Consider the following 26,233-nt stretch of genomic DNA (forward strand, 5'->3'; position numbering starts at 1 on the left):
TTTAACCTATTTTTCAAAAGATGAAACTGCTCCTCACCCCAGACTTACCCATATCTAGAAGCTGGAGCAGCTGGCAGGTCAGCTTCAGGACTTTATCCATCTTTTATTAGGGTTGGGGAATGAAATCAACCTTATCCCATCCTTTAAGTGATCAGAGTAACACCTATCTGAATTGAATGTTCCTAACTAGTAACCTTTAACCATGTTATTGATGTTTTTTTCATTAATTTGCTCATGAATACAATGTGTTTCTAATGATCCTGACAGTGTTGTCAGTAGGCCTGTTGCGATAATGAATAAATCAATTAATTGCACGATAAATAAAAATTATCCACGTCATTTAATTTATCGGCTATATCGTCTCTGCCTGTGTTTTTCTCCTATTGATGACGCTGGATCAAAAGGCTTAACTCCGGTGCTATCTACTGACCCCTCCCCTTCCTCATTTTTGAGGAGTGAGGAGGAGTGGACTATTGCATCAGGTAGTCAGCGCGCATCATTTTGTACTTCTGCAGCTTTAGAGACCCGTGAGGAGTTAGCGAGGTAAAAAGAAAAAACCCACATCTTATGTTGGGGGAAAAAGCTCGAAATGGAACTGGTTTGAAAGCCGAGCGCAACAGCCGCAGTGTGGGAGTATTTCGGATTCAAACCAAATGACAGAGGAGAACCGCTGAACCTATGCTAGCCAGTATGTCGCATTTGTCATAAAACAGTAGCAACTAAGAGCAGCAATACAACCAACCTACACATGCACGCTCACAGACAGCGTAGTTCATTTAATTGATAAAGAGATGCTTCCATTTAATAGTGTTGAAAAGCCGGCATTTTGAAAAATGTTGCAGACATTTGATAGACAGTATGAATTCCCCAGAAAACATACATATCACCAACGTGATATTTTGTATATACGTTTTTATTTTGACTGTGGTTTTATCTTGTGGTTAGTTTTTATTTAAGTGTATTTTAAGTTAACAGAGACTGAGAGTCCATTTAATTTTTATTTCTCATTTTATTTTGTTAATTAGTTCCAGTGTTAAGTGTTCTGTTGAAAATAAAGTGTGTTTATCTTTGGCAGGAAAATGCATGCATTATTACGTCATTTCCATTAAATCAGTGTAAAAAGGTCTTCAAACAATATTATCGTTTATCGCAAGAATTTTTGAGACAATTAATCTTTCTTCAAAATTTGTTATTGTGACAGGCCTAGTTGTCAGTTCCTGCAGGGGCATTTTGCTCTGAGACAAATTGTGATCACTGATTGGTCAGATGCTAAATAGCTTTTCTAACTGATTGGCAGGTAGCGTCATATAAGTTACTGAGTTGATGCTTCAGCATAGATAAACACAATAAACAGAACAATATCTTCTCTGTATTTCTACATAAATATTTGATATTGGATGAACTGAGATTTATTTCTGTTTGTTGTAGCTGAAGGAACTGATCCCTTTGGGAGGATTCACTGTGAACCCGAATGATGGAAGATGGCCGTCCTCAGGGAGACCCTACATCCCCCACAACACCCGTTTGACAAACTAAAAGAAGTTTCCTGCCTCTGTGCGTCAGCTTGCAGGTAACCGGGCCTGCACTGGCACGCTGAACGTCTCCACCATGGTTCTGAAATGCTTTAATTTTCCCCTGTTCAGCCCCAAATTGCCATGCAGAGACTCTGGTTTAGGCCACATCCACATGTGTAACCATCCAGTCAGATAGGGATTTAGTGATTTTTTTTTTTTTTTTTTGCTGCTTCTGAAGCCACTTTTTCTAAGGGATCGTTTTGTTTTTCTTTAACTCTGACTGAGCTCATGCGTCACAAGGCCTCTGCCTTGCCTTCAATTAAACAGCTCCTCCTGGATGTATTTCTGAACCAGCGCCTGTCAAGATAAGTTGGACCTGCTTTCCTGAAGGCTTCAGCCAGATTGGCCAGTTATGAAAACATATTTCAAATGTATATGTTTTTTTAGTTTAATTTATGGACAATTGAATGTGTTTTATTGGTGAAGGGGGTGTTTACAGGAGTGTGTGAAAAAGCATTAACTGTGATTGTGAACATGTGTGTCCTGAACTTGATGTTACTGTTTGTATATAAGTGTGGCTGAGCACACGCCTATGAGTCAGCGTAACCTGTGCCTCTTTCCGCTCCATGTATGGAGATCCACTCTGGGCTCTTTCTCTCGGGGAAGCTGCTAGGCTTCCCAGTGTGACACTAACAAACACTAAAACACAGGTCTCTTTTAAAACTTAAAAAAAACAAACAACAACTCATAAAACTGATTGGTCTCAGTGATGAAGAGGAGAGACCAGAGGATGCAAAGACCCTGTTGTCTTCTGTAGAATGAAATGTCAAATGTTCAAAATTAACCTCGGGATAAACGTCTTATTTTACCAGAAATAGGAACGCAGCTTAAAATCAAAAAGAAACATAAGCATCATATTTAATGAGGGAAACCTCAATGATGTCACTGGAAATAATAAGTGATTGATCCTAGTAGGTGAACAGCGACCATCTCCCCCCTCTGAACTTTTTCTAATTTTCAACGTTCCACAAACATCAGGGTGTTTTACTTGGATTTTATCTGCAGAGGTGAGGTGTTTCAGTCAGCGGGCCAGAAGGTCATCTGATCTGAGGACGTCCTTCTACATATTTGCTGTGACTCCTGCACAGTTTACAAAGTTTAAACCAGAATCTTTCATGTTTATCATTAATAGTCTGTTTTAATCTCTTCTTTTTTTTTTTTTACTCTGCTTCAAACCGCTTTACAGCTGCTTCACCTTTTCATACTTTGGTTTGTTTACAAATTTTCTCTGATAATAAACCTGAGAGAGAATACAAATTTGCATGTGGATATTATTGTTTAGTTGTAAAAAAAAAAAAAGATTTTAGCAGCAAGATGATTCAAATCTCAGCTCTGGGTGTTTCTGGATTCTCCTCATTGAACGAATGGATTCTCTCCACAGGTTAATTGGTCTCTAAATTACCTTTATGTCTAAGTTTTTGTTTTTCTGTATGTCTTTGTTGTCCTGTGATGGAGACAGGACCTGTCCTCCAACACCTGCTAAAGACCCTGCATGGATAGACAGATATAGACGATAGATGGGTGGATTGCTTTCCTTCCACTTAACAATTATATGCTGCCTACACCTAAGTTAGAAATTACCAATAAATAATCTAGATGTTTGTGGTTTTAACAGAAAACAAAAAAAAATAACTGAATAAGTGGTTTTTGGTTATCGCCTAAGAGGTATTTGAAGAATAAACTAAAAAGAACAATAACCATACAAGTATTGATGGAAAGTAGCTGTACATTTTTGTATTTGAACATCAATGGGTTTCCAAAAATAGATAGAAAAAAAATATAGATGTTTAGAACAGAAAATACCAAGATGTCCTTGATGCAATCTATTTTGGATTTGTTAATTGATTGAAGCAGTTGCCAAGTTTAGAGTTGTTCGGTAAAAAGCAATGTCTACACCTGACAGTTATCACATAGGAGATACTTGTTACATTTTCTGTGAAAAATAAAACTTTAACTTAAGTGAGAAATAACAGAATCGGTACTCGAAATGATGGTGGAGCAGTTTTTAAAAGGATCACCTTTCATATTGTTATTTCAGACCTCACTAAATGACCTTTATAGTTACACTGCAGGGCGATGCACTGGCAGCCTGTTGCTCTGCCCTGTCTGGACATCATCCTTTCTTTGACTTCAGTTGCATGAATGCAGATCAAATTTATTAGGCTGCTTCTCATCAACTTGAAACCTGCTTTTAGACAGTTTTTAAGATGTAGTTTAGAATAGTATTTTAAATGAACTTGAACTGTTTTAATGTGCTTTAGTCTTTTAAAGTTTTTGAGGTGAAATAAATGAAGCTAGATTTTAAAGCTTTGTGTTTTGTATTTCTGCTTAATTTAAATGTTACTGTTGTCGCCTGGATTTACATGTGGACTCGGTCTGAGCTCAACCGTTCACTCTCTGGGATCTGTAGTCCGCTGAGGTGGGGGGTCTGACTGAGCAGGGAAACACTGAATCTAATCCTCTTCCTTTGCACACTTTAAGGTGGCTGTATCTGTGTTGTGTTCAAATTACAATAAAACATTTTCTCTTGGCTCAGCTTGTTTGTTTTTTTTAACCTTCCAGTCTGACCAGTCAATCTGCTATTTTTTAAACGCTAAGCTTTAATGATTGGTCAGTTTCGTTCTCATTTACGGTAGTTCTTTTCAATTAAGTTCAAATTTGTGTTTTGGTCCAATGAAGCAAGCCTCAAAGTGTTTTTTTGTGGAATATCTTGGTTAAATCACATAAGTGTTTCCGCAATTACCAACATCCCTTTGCCTCTTGGTCATAAAGACGTCAGAAGGTGCTGAATAGTGTGGATGAAAAAAGTTTGCCAGCTTCTGGGGCCTGTTTTGTTTCATAACGCACACTTTCTTCAAGTGCCTCAAAAACTGTGGACCATAATTCTGGTTGTGAAGAAACAAGTGTCTCCTTTTATTTCCTAAAAACGACAGAAGCCCGATAGCGATGGATTTAGAGCTGAGACGCCACCCCTTCGTCTCACGACCAGCTCAGGAAACTCCAGGCCCTTTGCTCTTCCTCTGCTGTGACGCCACTCCATCAAACATTCACACACTGCACTGTAATAGGCTTCACATGCACTCCGCCTCATCCTTTGCTTCATCTCCTCCTCCTCCTCATATGATCTGCTCCCCTCTGCCCGAGTGATGTAGGGTCACGAGAACGGGGGGGGGAACACCTTCCAAGGAGAAAACACACATGCAGTCATCCATCTGCAAAACACACACACTGAGCCCATTGCTCAGAAGATTTTGAGCTGCATAAAGTTAAGTAGGAGAACAACATTTCTCATCATTAAGGTAAGACTTGCTGGGGTTCTGTCTTTAAGAGATATTGTTAGCATTTTCTTTTTTTGTCCTGGAAAAATGTTTTTTTCTGTCATTGGGGCAGCTTTTTAGCCCTTTCAGATAACTTTATTACCTCTTTAAGGTTAAAAAATATTAAAGCAGACATATTATCAAAAAGCTCATATAACAGAACTCTGAACAACTTAATAAAACAGAAGAACAGATTTATGCATTCCATGAATGCCTCCAATGACATGATCTTTAATTAGCTGCAAGATTATCTTTTTTTTTGCACCCCAAAACAGTTCTGTCTTTATGTTCTAAAGATATTTGTTCCCAGAGCATGAAACCAGTCTTGCAGAGCTTCAACCTGTGATCTCCTCCTGACATCAGAGTTTGCTCACTGGTAAATACTTTCAGGCAAATGAAAGTATGACTAAAAGGCCTTTGTTTTGTTTGTTTTTGTCTTTGTGGTAAATTCTTGCCTAAGAGGCTATACCTTTTCCCACAGTCGGTTTGCTTGGTCTGTCATGGTTAGCTGAAGTTTCTATTGCAGCTTTGTCACCAAATTTTTGTTTAGGTTTCCTTCCTGTTTGAGGTTTTTTAGGGATTTCACTCATGCTTTGCATTTATGTAATACTGTAAATGGAGTTATTTGGGTTTTTTTTCTATCATAGATGTTTTTCTTGCAGAGGTCTCAACCCTCTCTGAAGCCAAATGTCTCTTGAGATTTTATTAAACTGCAATTAAATCCCTAATATGGTTACTGTTAGTTTCTTAGGGCTGTTTATGGATAGTTATTGAGGTCCCTTCAGAGTAAGAACAGTTTCTATAGAAACAGAAAAATATTGTAAAAAGGGGGTATTTCTTGTAAATGGCAATAATATGATAAATGTTTATTTTCAAATGGATTCTTATGAAACTTTGTTTCAAAATAAGAGCATCTTTACTTGCCAAAGAATTCACCAAGGCTCCCCAGCACAATGCAGGAGGTGCTGTACACCTTTTAGAGGTGAACGGATGTAATTAGATACAGGGAAGAAAACCTGTTGGATGATGGAAAAATTTGACTAAGCAGAAGGTCTTTCCTCCCAAGTTTACTGCAAGTGCCTTGATGGAGGGGTTAGGATAAAAAGCAGAAATGACTCACTAAAAGTCCAAACATAAATCTAATTGAACATCTGTTGTGTAATGAGGTGAAACCTTGAAAAGTTGATTGGGCATGGATTTACTCCATGGAAGGAAGACGCTGTACCAAATCCAATGCAGTATAACATAATGAATCCACCACCCCAAGCTTCTCTTACTTCATGCAGTCCCCCACAGTTTAGTAAGATTTGTCTAAATGTAAACCCAAGTATACCTCATCTATAACAGGTTCTGCCTTTTCTATGTCTCGGTTCTTTCCAAACAGCCATGCTCCTGATTTATTACCCCACCTGCATTGATGTTTAACTTAAGATTACATCTCAGTCTGTGGACCTCCTCTCTCCAAACGCCCATACCTAATGCCTTAGCACAATATTAAAATGTGCCAGCATAGATTCAGACAGTGACACTACCAAAAACATCTGTCAATGTTGAAGCCAGGGGCAGGGAGCAGGACTCCCCACATATAACAAAGGCAGCAGTCCATTAGAGCAGAATGCAAACAGTTGGCCTGGCTCTGGGAAATCTCAGAACACTGTCAGGGTCCACGCGGTGGTGAGCAGGGCTGGTCGACCCACAACGACAGGCTCCTAAATCCTAGTCCTGTTTGAACGCCTGTCTCGGCGTAAACACAAAAGAAAGCAAAAGAAACTAAGTAAAGATAAGAGATAAACCTGGTTTTGATTTATGGTCTGTGATGTTTCTTTGGAGGCTTGGCAGAGTCTAATCATCTGAGAGGCCGCCGGCAGGGTGGCCTGCATTGTGTCGCTTTTGCACCAGTTTTTATGATAAATTCCCTCCAACAGAAACATCTATTAAAAAAGAGGTTGAAGAGAAGGTGGAAAAATAGTTGTGGATCCAAATTCTAACATGTACCCTTGTATCCACAAGCGTTCAAATGGCTTGGATGGGACAGATGAAGCCACAATACTCTGACCGCTAAAGATCCTACCAGGAGAGAGGAGCAGTAAAGGATATTCCTTCCCCTCTGGATCTCTGAAAGTTTAACATGGGATGAGCTTGCCAACTATGAGTTAAGGTACAGTTTCTGTCTGCCTTTTTAAAGTATTTCATTATGTAGCATGCAAAACTTCAACATTAGGATTAATAAATTAATGAAAAAGGTATCTTTTTCCTTATAGATTTGTTTCCATTTTCCTATCTTTTAAATCTATTTTGAATAAATACTAAATTTAGTTCATTTTATTTTTCAAATATTAGGGGAAAATCAATCTAAGCCAACCTGACCTTATATTAAAAAGTAATTTCCCCATAAACTTGGTAACCAAGCAACATTCACCATCAGCGATAAGTGGCTTTACATCATAGTGGAGAAACTTTGATTATCTAGAGAATTGTTTCAATCCGACACTGTTAGAGAATTTTTCCAGCAGTTGAAGGTCATGCCAAAAAAAAGGATTCAATTCCAGTTCCTAATTCACCCCAGATCCTTGATTTAAGTTTTTTTCAACCCATTCAGAGGTGAATTTGCTGCAGTGCTTCTGAGCATTGTCCTGCTGCAAATCTAAATGCAATTTTAAACCGTGATTTAACTTTCTGCACCTATTTTGGAAAAAATTAAACATGATTTATTTTTCTGCAGTTCATACTCCTGGTGTTGGGGACAATGATTTTGCTCCTGAAACACTTTATACTACCTTTCATTGATAAAACAATTGAACTGGAAAGCTAAAATTTAAAGAAGCTTAAAGAAATATCAAAGAAACCAATTTAAAGAAACCATTTAAAGATCATTAAGAAAGCCCTGGTTCTTAGGAAATATGTAGAGACAGTACTGTTCTCGTAACACAAAATAAATAAATGGAACATTCCAATGATTTATTAATACCACGGCTTATTATCGCACTTCTAAACTAAGTCTGTGTGCATAAAGGATGAAACATTTCTATTATAAAATCAGTGCAATAAAATCTCACATGCCTTCAGCAAAGCAACCCAGGAACCCGGTGTCTAAAATAATATATGTAATGTTATCCTTTATGGAAACTTACTGTGCTCTTTGAAGAACTGTTTGTGCTTCAAAGCAAGTAGAAATTGTTCATCCCCATCAATATCTCTCTGTCTCTCTGTAAGCCTTAAATGGTAGACCTAGTTAGCCTTTAGTCTCCCATTGGACTAGCTTTAACAAAGCACTATTTTATTTTTAAACATTACTTTAAAACTAAATAAAAACAGAATGAAATTACTTTTTTAAATCTTCTAATTAAAAAGTCATATTTGCCTCTTTAGAAAATATAACCTAATATAAACGCAAAATGTAAATTGCAAATAATTCATGAACTAAATCACAAAGCTTTTTTAATGTGTAGACTTTAAAGTTATTTGTCCTCTGTGACGGTCACTGGTTTTCCTTTGACATACACATATTTCTTTTTAGAACACTTGCGTATCTTGTTTGCATATATCTTCGCTCACACATACAGTACTTATCTAAAGGAACTTCCTGTTTATGGCCAGCTGCATCCTGGTGCATCCTGACTGAGACACCGGACCAGACCCCGAACCCTGGAGGGGCGGGGGTGTTGACCGGGAGGAAGATGCGATGCACCACCCTCATCACCTTGCTGACGGGGGTCATGCTGTACCTGGGCATGGGAGCACTCGTTTTTGTCAACCTAGAGGCCCCAGAGGAGAGCAAGGCGCATGAAACTCTGCTCAAAGCCAAGCAAGTCTTCCTCGAAAATAACTCCTGCATCTCTGAGGTGGACTTCCAGGAACTTGTGAAGGTATCTCTAGAGACTCAGAGCAAAGATCCTTTTCTGGCTCAGCCTGAGTTTCCGGTTCCTCCTCATCACTGCACTAAAAGGCCACTTTTTTCATTATCAAACTACAATGTATTTAAGTTTTATATAATAATCCTAAAGGGGAAGGAAAATATACATTGTTCTAAAAATATTTAAAACATTGAGAAGTCATGTCCATTTAGACACAGACCCTCTAGGTCAGACGTTGGTTACATACATTATATCTTATGGGGCATTTCTCTATATATCTGTCTGTCTAGAGATGTTTTGTCCTTTCGCAGTCACAGATATCTTAGAATATTTTCTAAGTGCTCTCACAGCATGATGCTGCCACCGCCATGTTTCACTGTGGTTGTAGTTTGTGCAGTGTCTGTGGTCCACTCCACAGAGGAGTTTGCTTTTTGTCCCATCTGACCAGGGCAGCCTTTTTCCACATGTTCTACATGGGTTGTTTGCAAATAAGATTTTTTATTTCTTTTTCTATCAAAGTTGACTTCTTCTGAACCATTCTTTCAAAAAGGGCAAGATTGATGGAGTATCCTATCAAACACGGTTTTTATTCCATTGAGCCTCATAGGTAGTCACCTGAAGGGGTTTTGCAACCATCTATAAGGAGTTCCCAAAGCAACTTAAAAAAATAAAGACAAAGCAGAGAAAGCAAAGGCGCTTTCAAACTTTTGACTAAATAGTGTTTAATGAGCTAAAAGGTGACCCTCTACCATGGACGTAATTGTTCGGGGGGGCTCCTGTCCAAACGTGCGTTTTGGTCCCCTGCACTTTTACTGTCCAAAAACAATGTCACTCTACAGTACGCAGACAAGCTGAAAACCGTAACTCAAGCTAAAGCCAGCTTCCCCGAGTTTAGCCCACCCACACGCTCCTGATTGGCCCACTGTCTTGCGTGATTGTTGGTCAAGCATGTTGTAATGAAAATTTCGTCCATGCCCCCTACAGGTGATGAACTGAACTATTCTCCACGAGGAGGTTGCTCTGAGCTTCCAACAGTTCCCCCTTACCTTTCTGCTGTGTTTGTAGCGTCCACCTATGATGGTTCTTCTGTTTATGGCCTCCTGGAAGAGCTGCTCCATCCGGTAGAATGAAAGCAATTATCTTAGATCCTTTGGCGTTGCAGCGCTCTGCAATCCCAAAGAAAGACAATTAACTATTTAGCTTTTTTAAGCAACAACCAAGTATAGCACAGCACAAAGAAGCAACAAAAAATGTGTGTAAAGGGAAACTCCTATGTTTAGGGGCCTTTCTAATGCTAATGCCCCCTTTCTAATGCTGCTCTGGGCAACCACCCATCTAGCACATGATGCTGTTGGTGCACTAATAATCTCTTCAAAAGCCTTTAGGAAACAGCTGGATTTATACATTAGGCTGCACACAGAGGGGCTTTCTAAATATGAGACCTCTAAAGGCAACTATTGTATTTATGGTTTCAGATTAAAAGATGAATATGAAATTATTGCATCCTTTTCTTATCACTAAAGCAATGCGGTACTTTCCACTGGCCAGTCACATGCAGTCATTATTATTATTTTTTGAACTACAGGGACATTTTCTTGTAACTTGGCTGATTGTGAAAAGCCAAGAGAATGAATGAATTCTTCTCAAAGGCCCTGAATCTCTGTGATATATTCATTGAAAGCAGCTTTTAAATGTCCTATAGGTAAAATTATAAAGCGTGACTTTACTCTCGTACTATTCCCACACGTTTTTTGTTTTTTTGTCTATTTAGCCAAGGGCCTTAAACACTTTCATTACATTTTTTTAAAACCTGTAGGGTAGTATTGCATTAGTGCACCATTTCTGTATTAAATAGCTTTCTTTGTGGTCATTATCATATTCCTATTTATCTGATCTTCTGTTTTGTCATTGAGTGCAAACAGCCTAACCACAGACAAACCTCCTAGTTGAGATTTTATGTGCATCTTTTAATGGTGCTCTTTAAACAGTTTTCCACACCTTTAGTCAAAGATTTACAGTTTGGGCCAAGCTGCTGAAATAGACTGCAGGTTATTCAGACTATGAAATAGCTCTTGGATGACAATAGATGCACAAACATAGCCCAAAACCAGCCCCATTGATTACCCCTAGACTTGTAAAAAGGAGATGTAATGTTAGAAAGTTTTCATTGTTCTCACTGAGGAATACGGTAGTTAAAATGTTTAAAAATGATTAAAAAAAAAATCCTAGATTGGTTTTCAGTTGCTTCTGCCTCTCTGTGTTAATTACATAGCATCTTACAAAAACTGAATAAAAATATTTAAATTCACACCCTTCAAATTACATGTTTACTTCATCCTTTAAAGAAAGAGTGCTAATTATTGCACAATTACAAAGGAAACCCCCGAAAAGAATGTGTGCTCATGTTAACTTAGCCATAAAAACTCAACGGGGAATGTTGGAAACTGAAGCTTCTCAGAGAATAGAGTAGAAATAGCCTTTATTGTCCCACAGTGGGGAAAGTCACATGTTCCAGCTTTAAGGAAATGGAATCATCCAGAAACTCGGGATAACACTGAAAATAAGAAACTGAAACTGTTTAGTAAAATAAGAAGAAATATTTTCATTACTATCATTAATGCAATTGGGCAGTGTGACGTCAAGGCAGAAAAACATCAGTCGTCTCTTCTCTGTGCGACACCCAGTGACCCAATACCCAGTGATCCCCTTTGGTCCCTTTCCATTTTTAAGTGTTATTGCCTCTAATAATCTTTATTTGACAGAAGAAGAGTTATTGCCTGGTTGCTACGGTGACTCCATCACCTCTTTTATGAAACACAGAACAAGAGCAGAACACAGATGGGCACACAAGAACAGAGACTGTATATTGAAATATAAAATCTATCGTTTTTTACAATTATGTCTCAATAATATACACAAACCTGGTAAAAAAAAAAATTATTTAAAAATTCCCTTTTTTTATTTAACTTTACCTTTATTATGTGACTAACCATATATACACTTGATCACAAGCTTAAAAAAAATAAAAATAAAAAAAATAAATATATATATATATATATATATATATATATATATATATATTCATATTCCCTTTTTGGTTTAATGTACCTTTAAATTAATATCCGTATTTAGTCTTCTTGGGTAATTAACTAATATTAAATGTATTTAATGTAATTAAAGTAACATATGGTTGACCTGTTCTTGTAAACTGACAAAAATTACTTTTTGCTCCTGTAAATATGACCTTGGTTTTTATGTAGAATTTACTGCAAGTTGCCATATAAAGTGCCTTTTCTTCGAAATGACACATCTTATTTAATGTGTTACTCAGAAATAATTTTTAAATCTATATCAATAAAAAAAAAAGTACATTTAATTATTTAATCTTGCTAAATAGTATTAACAAAACCATTTAAACAACTTTGCAACTTAACAGACGCAAGTTCAATTCAATTCAGTTTATTTATATAGCGCCAAATTCACAACACATGTCATCTCAAGGCACTTTACAGTTCAACCAGATCATACAGTCAAATTGATACAAAGTTTTCTATCTAAGGAAAACCAGTTGATTGCATTGACTCATTGACTCAAATACAATCCCCCACACTAAGCATGCTTGTAGCGACAGTGGAGAGGAAAAACTCCCTTTTAACAGGAAGAAACCTCCAGCAGAACCAGGCTCAGTGTGAGCGGCCATCTGCCGAGGCCGACTGGGGTTCAAGGAGACAGAAGCAGAGATACAAAAAGCAGCTGTAAAAGGCGGCCCTGTCCAGGAAACACACAGCCAGGCAGACGAGCTCCAAGGCAGCTCCCATGCCAAGTAATACGTGCTTGGATATTAGGAGTAAACTTGATGCTTTTTACTTTGTCTGACCATGTTTAGGTCAAAAATAGAAAGAATTGTTTACTTATCGAACTGCTTGGTGACAAAGTTTGTTGCACCGTTGCCAAGCAGCAAGAAGGTTCTGAGTTTGATCCCTGGGGCAGGGTCTCTCTGCATGGAGTTTGCATGCTCTCCCTGTGCATAAGTAGATTTACTCTGGCTTCCTCCCACAGTCCAATAACACGACTCTCTAGATTCTCCCTGCGTGTGCATGGTTGTATGTCTCAGTGCCTCTCTGTGTAAAGGTTAATAGCAGAGAAATACAAATTAGTAAAATTTGCTGAAGTTTGTTCAATCAGCTCCTCTTAGTAATAAATCAACTTAGATTTTAGTGAGTGAAATTTACAATGTATTTTTATGTGGAAAAGTTACCTAGCTTTTTTCTAAGTAAATAGCTCCCCCGATTTCTTTCAGTGTAGGATTTCCTTGACCTTTGCCTTGTTTAGCTGAAGCAGTGGCTTTCAGAAAAGTCACTATCATGCACTGGCTGAGCTGTAAATGTGAGAACAGTCTCATGCGTTCTCCATATTATTGGAAGATAGACGTGTTTTCTTCTGAACTAAACATTGAGTTCTGGCTGCAATCTCCTGATCTCTTTATACAAAAATAATATTTGGGCATGACTTTTCATTTGATAACACAAGATTTTTTTTTTTTTACTAAATGGTTGCTAAAACTACTGAGTTTTGACCCATAACCTTTCATGATCCATCATTGTGAGCCGTGTTCTCATGTGGGACCTTTGTCTAACAGGAGGCTCTGACAGTGGTGCAATTTTTATAAGGCTATTATCAGTCTGCTTCTTTCCTATATATATGTAATACTGACGTTTCTTCTTTGCTTTACAATTATTACTTGCTGCTCTTTGTTCCATTTAGCTCCACAGAACTGCAGAAAAAGGACTTTTATTTACTCTGCTCCATCTGCATGAAGCATTCTGCTAAAAGACTGGAAATTAAGTGAATTAATTATACTGAACATGTTTATTACTAGACTGCTAGCACTTGAGATATCCTCTTTATAATGTCATGGGTTTATTTTTTCTAATTGTATCTCAATTGTGTATTGTTAATTATCATTGTGGTGTAAAATTTGTCGCTTCTGACCTAGGAAAATCTATTTTTATTTTAAGCTGGGCTTTCCCGGTTAAATAAGGGTTAAATAAAAAAATTGAATAAATTTGCTGTTTGGGGGAAAAGGGTTTTATTTCACAGTGCACTTACTTTTATATATAATGTTTAATTTAAACCAGAAAAACGGTATAATTCATGAAACTTTCATGTATGATAAGAAGATGAATCCAAACTGTGAAAATTTTTAATTTTGATTTAACTGATCGTTTACATGACAGCTATATGTCACACTTGCAGAAACTAGTATCTGCTATTGAGGCAGGTCTGGATATAAGCAGCCTCTCTCCCAACCTGACCACCCACTGGGATATGGGCTCTGCTTTCTTCTTCTGTGGTACCATCATCACCACAATAGGTAAATAGTAACAGAAAACATCCATCTGATTATCTGGACTGATAATATGACTAATGTATTTGAGATATATATTCTCAGTGTGATTATTTTTAATCACATTAAAATATAACCCTCAGAAGTTTATTAATATTACATTTGTAGAGATTGCCCTTTGATTTTTGTTCCCAGGCTTTGGGAATCTGTCACCTCGGACATGGTTTGGACAGTTGTTCTGTGTATGTTATGCCCTGGTGGGCATCCCCATGTTTGGCTTCCTGCTTGCTGGAGTGGGTGATCATATGGGCACGGTGCTGCGGAGAGCTGTGGCCAAGATTGAGAAGCTCTTTTTGGTAAGAATGGTCTGTCCTGCACAACATTTAAAACTTGAATCTAAGAATGCATAGTGTCTAGTGACTGTTTCTTAATGGAAATAAGAAGCTGAATCTCTGCAGTCAGAGAATCAATAATAAGTACAGACAAGAAGAGGCTGCAAAAACTACCATTGCTGTAAAAATATTTTTTTATAAACTATACAACAATTCAAGCACTGCTTTTCTCCAAATTAGGATCCACTCCATTATCTTCAGGACCTGCCTGGATATTAGAATGAGGTGATCAAAGCACATCTGGAATATCTAAATATCCACTGGATAGACATATTTTCACCAACTCTTTTTTTATTGCTTTCCCAATGGTACAACAATACCACTACGGCTATCGTGTCCGCATCATAATTTTTCTGATTTATATTTCTAATTAAAAGAAGTTTCTGCTCCTCCACCATCAGTTTTAGTCTCATGTTTGAGGAGAAAACAACACCAGGACTTTTATCAGCATAGGATTTATATTAAGGGTATATAAAACTGGCAATACTGTGAAGAGTTTTAGTCTGAAGCAGCATATCTTGGAAAAATTATATACTAACAGGAAAAAAAATCTGATGTGCAAAGCAACTCCATGACTGTAATTCAGGATAAATTGCTGCATTACCTCAATGATGATGTATTTATTAGCTTTGGCATTTGAAAGCTGAAGCCACTGCTCATGAAAACTGCTCATTACCACCTAATGCATGAAAAAATGTGTATGAGATATGTCAATAGAACATTTAGATTTTATGTGGTTTGCTAGCAGTTTTCTGTTGGGAGCATTTAAAATAAAGAATTGCCTGCCTTTTTGATATTCAACTACTATATTTTAAGGGTTAATGTCGAGGATTTTTGTTCCTAGGGATTTTCAGATTGACTTTTAAACACAACTCACCCATGAGAAGAGGCATGTTGGAGAGCTAAGTGCCCACCAAATACCAGCTGCTATAAAAAGGGTGCACATATTTAATATAAACAGTCTCCTTTAGTTGCCGGCGAACAAAAATATAAGTGCAGCACTTTTGGTTTTGCTCCCATTTTTTATGAGATGAGCTCAAAGATCTAAAACTTTTTCTATTTACACAATATCACCATTCCCTTCAAATATTGCTCTCAAACCAGTCTAAGTCTCTGATAGTGAGCACTTCTCCTTGGATGAGATAATCCATCCCACCTCACAGGTGTGCCATATCCAGATGCTGATTAGACACCATGATAGTGCACAGGTGTGCCTTAGACTGCCCACAACAAAAGGCCACAGGGAAAAAGTAGCACCTCCTTAGTTTTTTAAATAAATTAAGAACTAGTAACTGCCTACCAGAGTTTGGTTTTAGCCAATGAAATAGCAGTAGGCGCCATTAGAAAACCAACAAATTATGATTTTGCACTTTTGCTTTTTTGCTTTTTCAAAGATAAAATCGTGGACTCTGAAAAAGCAGACGTTCAGTTACGGGCTTTACATATCTTACTTTCATCACAGCTTTGTATCCCACCTTCAACCATATTACTCCCACATGACCGACCTCTTTTGGGTCGGTCTCAAACGGTTGAAGCAGGTGAGGGGCACGATGAATGTTCATGTTTTTGTTAACGCGAGAATTGAGCTTTAAGGCAACATTAATGATGTTCACCTTTAAGCCTAACCTGTATAAATGTGTATGCCTAGTTATTGAATGCCATTAAATCTGCATTGTTTGTTGCCACCTCTCCTGCAGAAACGTAAGATCCGGCCCACAACTGTGCGTGTGATGTCAGCAGTTCTCTCCATCCTTATTGGCTGCTTGATCTTTCTCGCAGTCCCAACAGTGGTGTTTCAGAAAGTGGAGAAGTGGTCTTTTCTGGAGTCGCTGTATTTCGTGGTCATCACCCTTACCACTGTTGGATTTGGAGACTACGTACCAGGTGCTAACCTGCATCCCCATGTTTTATAACAATGTCTCTAGCAGCAGGCTTGTGTTCATGCTGCCCAGACTTCAATCCTCCTATCAAGCTGGAAAAAACATATTATTGCTTTCTGATAACTGTTGAACAATGCCGCAGCAGCTTCCTTTTTCCCAATAATACTCCAGGCTTTACATTTACGTTGCTATATCTGACCTGCTTGTGCCAGGTTGCTATGGTGATTAACATTTTTTATGTTAAAGGGAAGGATGATTTACACAGACACTGGAAATGTTAAATAACTAATAACCTGGTATGTTACATGTAAAATAAAACCTCAGAGGTTAGGACAACCATTGCCTTCAGAGCATCAGTCTTAAAAGAAAAAATAAGCAGCTTTAGAAATGAAGATACTATTTGTTAGTGAATATTTATGATGTGCTTTAATAGAAGAAAACAGGACTTCTTATGGTTCTTGAAGACAAGCAGCAGCTACAAAAATCAATGGCCCATCATGGGAAAGAAAGCTCTGACTCAAGGCCATTTCCATTTGGAGAACTTGAGAAATTCTCTCAACAGTAAAATATGGATTTCCAACATTTCTGGTTAGAAAGAAGATTTAAAGAAGCCCTCTTTAATGGGAAAACATCACTGAACAGAGTAGATTACCTCAGATTTCTTCCTTTTAACACATATTCTCTGGCCAGATCGTTTTATAGCACATTCATGCTTCACATGTGTGGCTAAACAACTCACATGGCATAGTTAGGGATACGTTTGGATTGCCAAGCAACTATGGCTCAAACATTTAGCGGCATAGAGGATAGAGCCAGTGACTTTTGTCCTTAATGACCTAAATCGCTCTATTTAAGAGGTTATTCTGACTATGAATCCTTAAGAATCCTTTTGGATGAAATGTAAAACATTTTTAAATGTTAAGAGAAGTCCTGTTGCCTCCTCCTGCAGCAGTTGTGATAATCTATTCAATTCAATTCAATTTATGTAACGCCAGCTCACAACACATGTCATATCATGGCCCTTCTCAGAGACAATTTAGTCAGATTGGTTCAACTTTTTCTGTCTAAGGAAAACCAGCTGATTGCATCCACTCATTGACTCAGTAGCAATCCCTCACACCTAGAATGCTTGTAGCAGCACTGGAGACGAAAAACTCCCTTTTAGCAGGAATAAACCTCCAGCAGAACCAGGCTCAGTGGGAGAAGAAATACAGAACCCAAATACAACAACTGAAAATTATAGCACTGTGATGATACTGGCTCCTTCTGCACCCTTTCAAGCAGGACAGAAGCATATATATATATATATATATATATATATATATATATATATATATATATATATATATATATATATATATATATTTATATATTTTTTTGGAAATGATTTACATCAAACCATCCTAAGCCCTGTGTCTTTGTTCAGGTCAAGGTGGAACGATCTTCAAGCCTCTGGTGTTGCTGTGGATAGTGTTTGGTCTGGCGTACTTTGCCTCCATCTTGACAATGATAGGCAACTGGCTGAGGGTTCTGTCTAAGAGGACACGCGCTGAGGTGAGATCTTTTAAGGTCAGGAAGCTTTCTCAAGGCAGACTTTAAGCATGTTCTCTCTTTCCCCTTACTTGTTTTACTTTGTTGCTTTCAGATGGAGGAGTTGAGGGCCCACGCCACAGACTGGACTCAGAACATGGAGTTCCGCATCCCAAACCCCCTGGAATTCAACGACCCATTTCTCCTTCAACGACGGCGATGGAAACGCAGCGAACGTCGTCGCATCCGCCGAGGAGCCCACGGCACCCTGGGATACTGGGTTCGAGGCGGTTCCAAGAACGGACACTTGCCAAACCGCTTTGCGGGCCTTTCCAGTTCCTTGTGCCAGCTAGAAGGTCCGCCCTCTATAGAGAGGGCCGCGATGTCCAAGCCCAGGCCACGGGCTAGCGGAGAGGCAGGTGTCCAAAACGCAGCGCTGGTAAGTAGAGCGGATGCTGTTGTTGGTGTTCAGGGACATGGAAGGTCATGTCATCAGGTTCTAGCCCGATCCTTCTCCCTTCCCGTGGCCCGATCCACTTCAGAGCTGGACTCCAGAACTACTGCCATATTGAATGACTCCCTCTCTGGATCTGAGTTTGCATTTGACTCCAGGTCAGATGGCTCACCTGAGTCCTTATCATTCTCAGTGCTACACAGTCTCCAACTCCCCCATCCCCTCCGCAGGGAAGATTGGGGTGTGAGAGCTATACAAACAGTCACGGAACAGGAAAAAGACCAAATGGTTTTAAAGAAATCTGGATCGGAATCTACAAGTGCCTGCAGTCAATCCCTCGCTGAGAGTGCTTCCTTTTGCCCCCGCCCTCACACACCTGAATTACATCCTCCCTCCCCTCAGGGTTCTGCTGCTTCTTCACCAGACTGTCAGTTGCTGGATTTCTTTGGAGAAACCTTGGCCTACATTGATGAGTCCTCAGACACACTGAGTGACCTCACTGAGCCAACAGCAAGCAAAGAGAAAAGGAGACGCCCACATAAGCCCAAGCGGAGGAGCATGAAGAAAGGATTGTCACCCGGATGGAGCCTCTTGCGTCTGAGGAGGCCAAGCCTGCAGCCACCCTCTAATCCCCCAACCCCACCTCCAGACTGTTCTTCCTCAGATCTTTCGGTATCAGAGATCCAGACAGACTCAAATCCTGGCCTTTGATGGACCCTGTACGTATGGCATACTGCCAACGTTTTCATGACATAACTTGACAAAACTGAATCATTAATTCCTTGGAGGTCATTAATGAAGTAAGTGCCTAAAATCTGCTTTACCTCTCCAGAGGGACAGTCTTCTGTTACCTGCTGGCACACAGTGTATTGATTTATTCCTGTTTAAATCTGATGCAGACTGTTATATTTCTGTCTAAATTTAAAAAAAACATACACTCGCTATGCAAACAAAGCCTCAAATTTAATTAATTTTGATAGATTTTTACTTCTATCCATATTCCATCACACATAGTTCTATCGTTCTAGCTCTCTATACTGGTTTCCAAGTACAGAATAATAATGAAACAATACGTACTCTTTTTCAGCTTGTGTTTTTCATTCAGACAAAAACAAATTATTTGTCCATTGTTGGTATAGATGGAGGAGAAGACTTATTATCATTACATTCACTCTGATGTTGAGCTTGCCAAGTTGTGGATAACACACAGAAGTGTCTCTCCTGCAATCTAAATTCAAACCTGCACCAAAGCAACCAATATGGCAGCCATTTATTTAAATGGTAGCCCCAGAAATAAACTGTATATTTGCACCTGATAGTGTGTTTCTTATTCAACCCTTAAAACTGTTGTAATGTACGTTTGTATAAAGGTTTATTTAGTGTTTGAATAGATAAAAGGATAATATGCAGCTTTTGCTCATCCCTCCTGTTTTTCAACTTGGTTAATAGAAGAATTGGGTTTGATGTTCTTCTTGGTTAATTTACTGGTTTAAAGATTATCTTAAAGTAGGAGTTTTGAAAATATTTTTTCTGAAAAGCAGTTTCTGTTTCATATAATTTTTGCTTTAAAAAGCAATCTTCTTGACTGCTTCTATATCTGATTTATTATCAATTTATTAGTTTATTAACCAAGTATTTATAATTTAACTTTTTGATGTCAAAACTTTTTCTAAAGACAATAGAACCATTTTTATCTATTTTGTTTTGCTATTGAAACCTCTTGTGCACTGTGGATGGTTATTTAAACCAACGTCACACCTGTTTCTGTCTCTTTCCACTCATTCATTATGTCTTGGTTCTTTCTTTACTTCCAGATATATATATCCATGTTCTGTTTTATGGTTGTCTCTATAAATCCACTTTACAATGTCATCATAGCAGACAAGCACTCCTAATCTGTCAACCAGGCCTTGGTTCTCCCCCTTGACTTTATCTGACCATCCTACCACACACTCCACCACTTTCTCATTGCACAACCCTCTTACCTTTTTAGCTTCCTGATATGGTATTACAGTCTCCATTGTTGCTCCTGCTGGAGGTTGAGGGCTGCTGGAAGCTGAACCTCTGGCCCAATCTTTTTCTACCTCCTAATGCGATTTCTCTCAATATTTCCACGTATTCAGCTCCTTCAATTTTCCCATCAACTCTTACCGGCTTCCTGTTAGGACAGGATAAGCATCCCGCTGCACGATGCAATATGATTTACAATGGGCACAGGACGTCCACAGCAAGGTCAAGTATTTATTTTCTCAAAGCCATGTATTAATTGTTTTTCTACATTATATATTTTTTTTACTTTTCTGGTTTATCAAATAAAAACTCTAATGGAATAGTCTAAAGCTGTGGTTGTATTAAGACCAAAGTCAAGTTTTAATCCTTGGGTAAGAAATAGAATGTGTGGAAGCTTTTATCAGACAAAACCAAGATGTTAAAATCCAAAAGAAAGAAATATATTTGAAACTTAGCACAAGCTCATAACCTGGAGAAATCTGTCAGTGATTCATGTGTTGGGATGCAGGCTGTTATGTCTGAGGTTTTTATGTCATGTAAGGGATAAAGGAACCACTGTTTTCTTTTCCCCAATCATGAAACCATACACGGATATTGTGAAGGACTGTAAAACCATAAAATCTTCTCATTGTTGTGAATTGCCCCCAAAATAATCAGTGAGTCGCCGCCTCACAGTGGTGTGCCGATTCATATGTGGGCAAAAAATCTTTTCATCTGGAGAAAAACAGGAAAAATTGGTAATGTATGAGTGCATATCCTAAAAAAATAGGAAACCTCAAGGTTTTTGTAGAGTTCATGTGTATCTAATTGCACATACAAAACACTATATTATCTTTTGTCTTTAAAGTTGTTTTTTCCCGACTACATGAACAATATTTATGTTATGTTTTTTGTGTTTGCTATGATCTTCAGCAGCTAAAACATTAAGATCTAAAAGATCATCATGAGGCCCAAAATATGCAAAAATGTGGTGCAGTCTAGATATAGACTGTTTTCAGAAAGCTACTTGTAAAAAGTCTATGTTCCTTCCATGCTGGCTTTTATACTGCAAGGTCTGTTTTTTTTTTATTGTTTTTCTTCATTTGAAAGTCATGTCTAACATAAGATCTGTGAGGACTGGTCTCAAAGTTCGCTGGTCAGCCCACGTGGAAAAATATGCACCAAGTATATTTTTGAACCCTCAAAAATCTGAAATATGTGCAGCAAAGCACATAAAAACCAGTAGAGAATTGCTGATTCTCTATGAAGCAGGAGATGCGTAATGAATTGAACCCTGAGGGACCTGAGTGAGCTAATTTCTTGGTAAATGAGGGGTAAACAGTCAGTTCCTGCATACTCAGAATAAGGATCTAGTTCACAAAGATATGGTGGCATTATGCCCTCCTTTGGGGCCAAAATAAGTCAGAGGCCACCCTCAGATTCAGGCTCCCATATATTTTGTTATTTGATGACAGCTGGCTAGAAGGAGAGCAAGGTGGTGCAACCAGACACATCAGAGGTTTGGTCGTTATGACTCCTGCTGTTGTTTTTCCTGCGTCTGGGTTTATGATCTCAGCTGGTTTAATTTTAAAACCTGCTTTGTAGGCGATGCAATAAACACTGCTTGCAAATTGTAAAGTGCTCACATCTAATTTGAAGAATATAGAACTTTGAAAGAAAATCAGTTGTTCCGTTGGAAAAGAAAATGAAATATTCCCACTGGGTTTGAGATAAGTCTGAGTTAGTAGGAGGAATTCAATTATGTAGTCAAACACTATTTTCATCATGGGAGATGAAGTTAAAGTCCTGGATAAAAGTCACAGAGCAGACTGTACTTCTACAGAAGCTTTGGTCTTTCAGTGTTTGCAGGAAGATTCTGCTGATCTTCTGTTTGTTTGTTTGTGTGTGAAGAGTGTGATCTCTCCTGCCATTATCCTCTGGGGTAACAGTATCAAAGCAAACCCTGACAAATGTGCAATAAGCTAATAAAGAAGTCAGGCTTGGTTCTAGGAACTCATGTAGAACCTCTGGAGAGGATTTTATGAGAAGAATTCTTCATAAAATAAAGAACATCACAGACAACCATGGGCATACTTTTTAGATTGTCTGCAGTCAGAGGCTTCTTGAGAGCCGTTTTAAGACAGACCTCTACAGCAGATCATTTTTGCCTACAGCTATCAACTAGGTCAAAAACTAATTATTATTTTGCAAAACGATTATTATGTAGCTTATATTTTTCGATAAATAGATTAATAATCGGATTGCAAAAAATTCCCTAAAGAGGACTTTTTTCGAAAGTAAACCAGGTGAAACTAAAACGTTTCCACTTGAGGAGTTTTGGATAGAGCCTATTTACAGATGAAAACATGTTTTTTTTTCATCTTAAATGCAAAATCTTTACATATTTCTTTTACATCATTTGATATAATGAATGCTCTAAGTGGGTTGCTCTATCAGTTTAAGACATGTTTTTGAGTCTTGAGTTAATGATTAATTCGTTAGTAAATTAGTGATGATTATTTCAATAACTGATTAATCACATTAATCATTGTTTTAGCCAAACTATCAACATAAACAGCTTGTTGAAAAAAAACAACCACATCAAATTAGTTTAAACAACATTTAAATTCCCTTTGCAATTAATATTTTAAATTTAAATATATTGAATCTTGCTTTGCTGGAAGAGATGAACAAAAGGGTGAAGCTCTCATTGCTTTGGTCTGTCCAAGTTTTGATGTTCATCTACGGTCAGCAGGCTTGACTCATGAAAGAAAGAATGAAACAGCCTGACCCAGAACGGACTGGCAGCTCTTACTTAGAAACTCTGTGTTCTTTCTGAACTTACACTATATTGCCAAAAGTATTTGCTCACCCATCCAAATTATTGGAATCAGGTGTTCCAATCACTTCCATGGCCACAGGTGTATAAATTCAAGCACCTAGGCATGCAGACTGTTTTTACAAACATTTGTGAAAGAATGGGTCGCTCTCAGGAGCTCAGTGAATTCCAGCGTGGAACTGTGATAGGATGCCACCTGTGCAACAAATCCAGTCGTGAAATTTCCTCGCTCCTAAATATTCCACAGTCAACTGTCAGCTGTATTATAAGAAAATTGAAGTGTTTGGGAACGACAGCAACTCAGCCACGAAGTGGTAGGCCACGTAAACTGACGGAGCGGGGTCAGCGGATGCTGAAGCGCATAGTGCGAAGAGGTCGCCAACTTTCTGCAGAGTCAATCACTACAGACCTCCAAACTTCATGTGGCCTTCAGATTAGCTCAAGAACAGTGTGCAGAGAGCTTCATGGAATGGGTTTCCATGGTCGAGCAGCTGCATCCAAGCCATACATCACCAAGTGCAATGCAAAGCGTCGGATGCGGTGGTGTAAAGCACGCCGCCACTGGACTCTAGAGCAGTGGAGACGCGTTCTCTGGAGTGACGAATCGCGCTTCTCCATCTGGCAATCTGATGGACGGGTCTGGGTTTGGCGGTTGCCAGGAGAACGGTACTTGTCTGACTGCATTGTGCCAAGTGTAAAGTTTGGTGAAGGGGGGATTATGGTGTGGGGTTGTTTTTCAGGAGCTGGGCTTGGCCCCTTAGTTCCAGTGAAAGGAACTCTGAATGCTTCAGCATACCAAGACATTTTGGACAATTCCATGCTCCCAACTTTGTGGGAACAGTTTGGAGCTGGCCCCTTCCTCTTCCAACATGACTGTGCACCAGTGCACAAAGCAAGGTCCATAAAGACATGGATGACAGAGTCTGGTGTGGATGAACTTGACTGGCCTGCACAGAGTCCTGACCTCAACCCGATAGAACACCTTTGGGATGAATTAGAGCGGAGACTGAGAGCCAGGCCTTCTCGTCCAACATCAGTGTGCGACCTCACAAATGCGCTTCTGGAAGAATGGTCAAAAATTCCCATAAACACACTCCTAAACCTTGTGGACAGCCTTCCCAGAAGAGTTGAAGCTGTTCTAGCTGCAAAGGGTGGACCGACGTCATATTGAACCCTATGGATTAGGAACGGGATGTCACTTAAGCTCATATGTGAGTCAAGGCAGGTGAGCAAATACTTTTGGCAATATAGTGTATCTTTGCGACCTGCTCTTGGATAAAGGCAGAAATCAAAGGCTGTGAGGATGAATTACTAAATAGAGACTTGAGTTTACATAAAAATCTCAAAGTTATATTTACCAATAAATACATATAATACATGTAAATTAATAAAAATCTTTTCTTTAGATTATCATATTATCTTAACCTGAGTTTTTCAAGAAATTGTTCTGACATTTCAAATTAAGGTTGATTAATGAAATAAATTTCATAATTACCCCCTGAAGGTCAGAGTATGGATTCTTATTTGAGTAAATATTTTTAATACGGTGAGGAAACCAGTAGGTGTTTATGAATCATGCGTATCTCACTTCTAACCTTTGTCCGAGCGCAGCTTCTGAAACAGGAAGGAAGACCCATCAATTATAACAAAACGCAGGAAGGAATGTTTGACCAGCTGGAAGGTGAGAAAACAGGAAAGGTAGAAAAAACATAAACAAAAGCAGCAATGAGAGAACATAAAGGGAAAGAACATGTTATTGCAGCAATAACAGGATAGGGATATTTTCAAGCCAAAATATTCACATAGCTTATGATTTATTCACATTTGAGCACATTATAAAACCCAATGTATCTCAGGGGGATTTCATGTAACAGAGCAACACAAAGTAGTGCAGACTTGTGAAGCAGCTGGTTTTAAAACCTTTTTTTACATTTTTTTTTTAGAAATAACATTTGCTCTGTGTATGGTTTCAAATCTTTTGAGTCTGGATGCTCAGATTTATTCATTCTTTCCAAACTAGCTCAAGCTGAGTCAGATTGAAAGAAATGCTTCTGTGAAAATCAATTTTCAAGTCTTCCCACAGATCCTTAATCAGAATTAGATTTGGACTTTGGCTAGAGGATTGGCCTTTATTTTGCTCAATCCATCTTTGCATCACTTATCGTTTAAATTGCTCACCCGGTTCCAGAAAAGCAATCCCACAGCATGATACTGCCTCGATAGGTGGGGAAGCTATATCCCCATTGATAGTGTTAGTTTCTATTGTGGCTTTTAGACTGTTTAATGAGAGGACTTCTTAAGACAAAGGATTGCACTGGAATTTAAATAAGAGTACTAGAATATAGGGGATCTTTTCCTCATGGGGCCACAGTGGCGTTGGATGTAGAAGTTTGCCCTGAAATCGAAGGATTGATGGTTCAAGCCCTGGCTCCGACTTTCAGTGTCGTTGTGTCTTTGGGCAAGACACTTCACCTGCATTGTCTACTGATAGTGGTCAGAGGGCCCGGTGGCGCCAGTGTATGGCAGCCCCGCATCTGTCAGCGAGCTCCAGGGCAGCTGTGGCTACAATGTAGCCTGCCACCATCAGTGTGTGTGTGAATAGGTGAATTAATGTAGTGTAAAGCTCTTTGGTCAAGTCTCCTGACCTGAAAAAAGGCGCTATATAAGTACAGGCCATTTACTATTATAAAATATAAAACCAGGAGAAGCATAAGTCAATATTAATGTAGTGAAAAGGTTAATCTTTCCATCATATTTTGGTGGATAAATACTATACATCACTCCTTGACTGAATAAGCCTTTCATGGATATATGGAGCTCAATTACAGAAATGATGCCCTCCCCTGTGCAAAGAGGGAACGACTGGGTTCCTGTCGTAACAGGGCCTCCTCTCCACCTCAAGAAGGCTGTAATAATCCTGAGGCTGCAGATTGCTATCTTTTGTTTACCTCTGAGTCTCGTTCTGCTCCGCTGCTTGTGTAACCTCAGCTGGTTTTTATGGTGTGCTCCGTTGCCCTGGGAAGCGGTATATTGAATTTAGCTGCCTGAAAAATAAAA

The 26,233-nt window shown here is 38.7% G+C and overlaps 2 protein-coding genes across 3 annotated transcripts in view; both read left to right on the forward strand.

Moving 5' to 3' along the window:
• The window catches only part of si:dkeyp-115e12.6 (centromere protein F), a 30,194-nt gene extending 27,909 nt beyond the window's left edge, over window positions 1–2,285 (forward strand). For both annotated transcript variants that reach the window (XM_038286546.1, XM_038286547.1), the window contains exon 18: window positions 1,429–2,285. The gene's annotated coding sequence lies outside the window, so the exon portion shown is untranslated. The remainder of the gene's footprint in view (window positions 1–1,428) is intronic.
• Window positions 2,286–4,637: 2,352 nt separating this feature from the next.
• On the forward strand, window positions 4,638–19,059 carry kcnk4a (potassium channel, subfamily K, member 4a). The gene is made up of 9 exons (XM_038286566.1): window positions 4,638–4,873; window positions 6,902–7,049; window positions 8,489–8,757; window positions 14,002–14,119; window positions 14,288–14,448; window positions 16,182–16,185; window positions 16,264–16,368; window positions 17,791–17,933; window positions 18,010–19,059. Exons 3-9 carry the CDS (start codon window positions 8,569–8,571, stop codon window positions 19,057–19,059), a joined length of 1,770 nt encoding a protein of 589 aa, XP_038142494.1. The 5' UTR covers window positions 4,638–4,873; window positions 6,902–7,049; window positions 8,489–8,568.
• Window positions 19,060–26,233: the final 7,174 nt, after the last annotated feature.

The sequence above is a fragment of the Cyprinodon tularosa genome, unplaced genomic scaffold (assembly GCF_016077235.1).
Source record: "Cyprinodon tularosa strain WSP-4 unplaced genomic scaffold, ASM1607723v1 ctg228, whole genome shotgun sequence".
Lineage (NCBI taxonomy): Eukaryota > Metazoa > Chordata > Actinopteri > Cyprinodontiformes > Cyprinodontidae > Cyprinodon > Cyprinodon tularosa.

What these genes read in the sequence shown, in the direction of transcription:
- kcnk4a (XM_038286566.1), top strand. Translation starts at nt 8,569, where the DNA reads ATGCGATGCACCACCCTCATCACCTTGCTGACGGGGGTCATGCTGTAC. An exon ending in ATTTGGAGACTACGTACCAG is followed by an intron (nt 16,369 to 17,790) that starts GTGCTAACCTGC and finishes GTCTTTGTTCAG; the next exon opens with GTCAAGGTGGAACGATCTTC. An exon ending in CTGAGGTGAGATCTTTTAAG is followed by an intron (nt 17,934 to 18,009) that starts GTCAGGAAGCTT and finishes TGTTGCTTTCAG; the next exon opens with ATGGAGGAGTTGAGGGCCCA.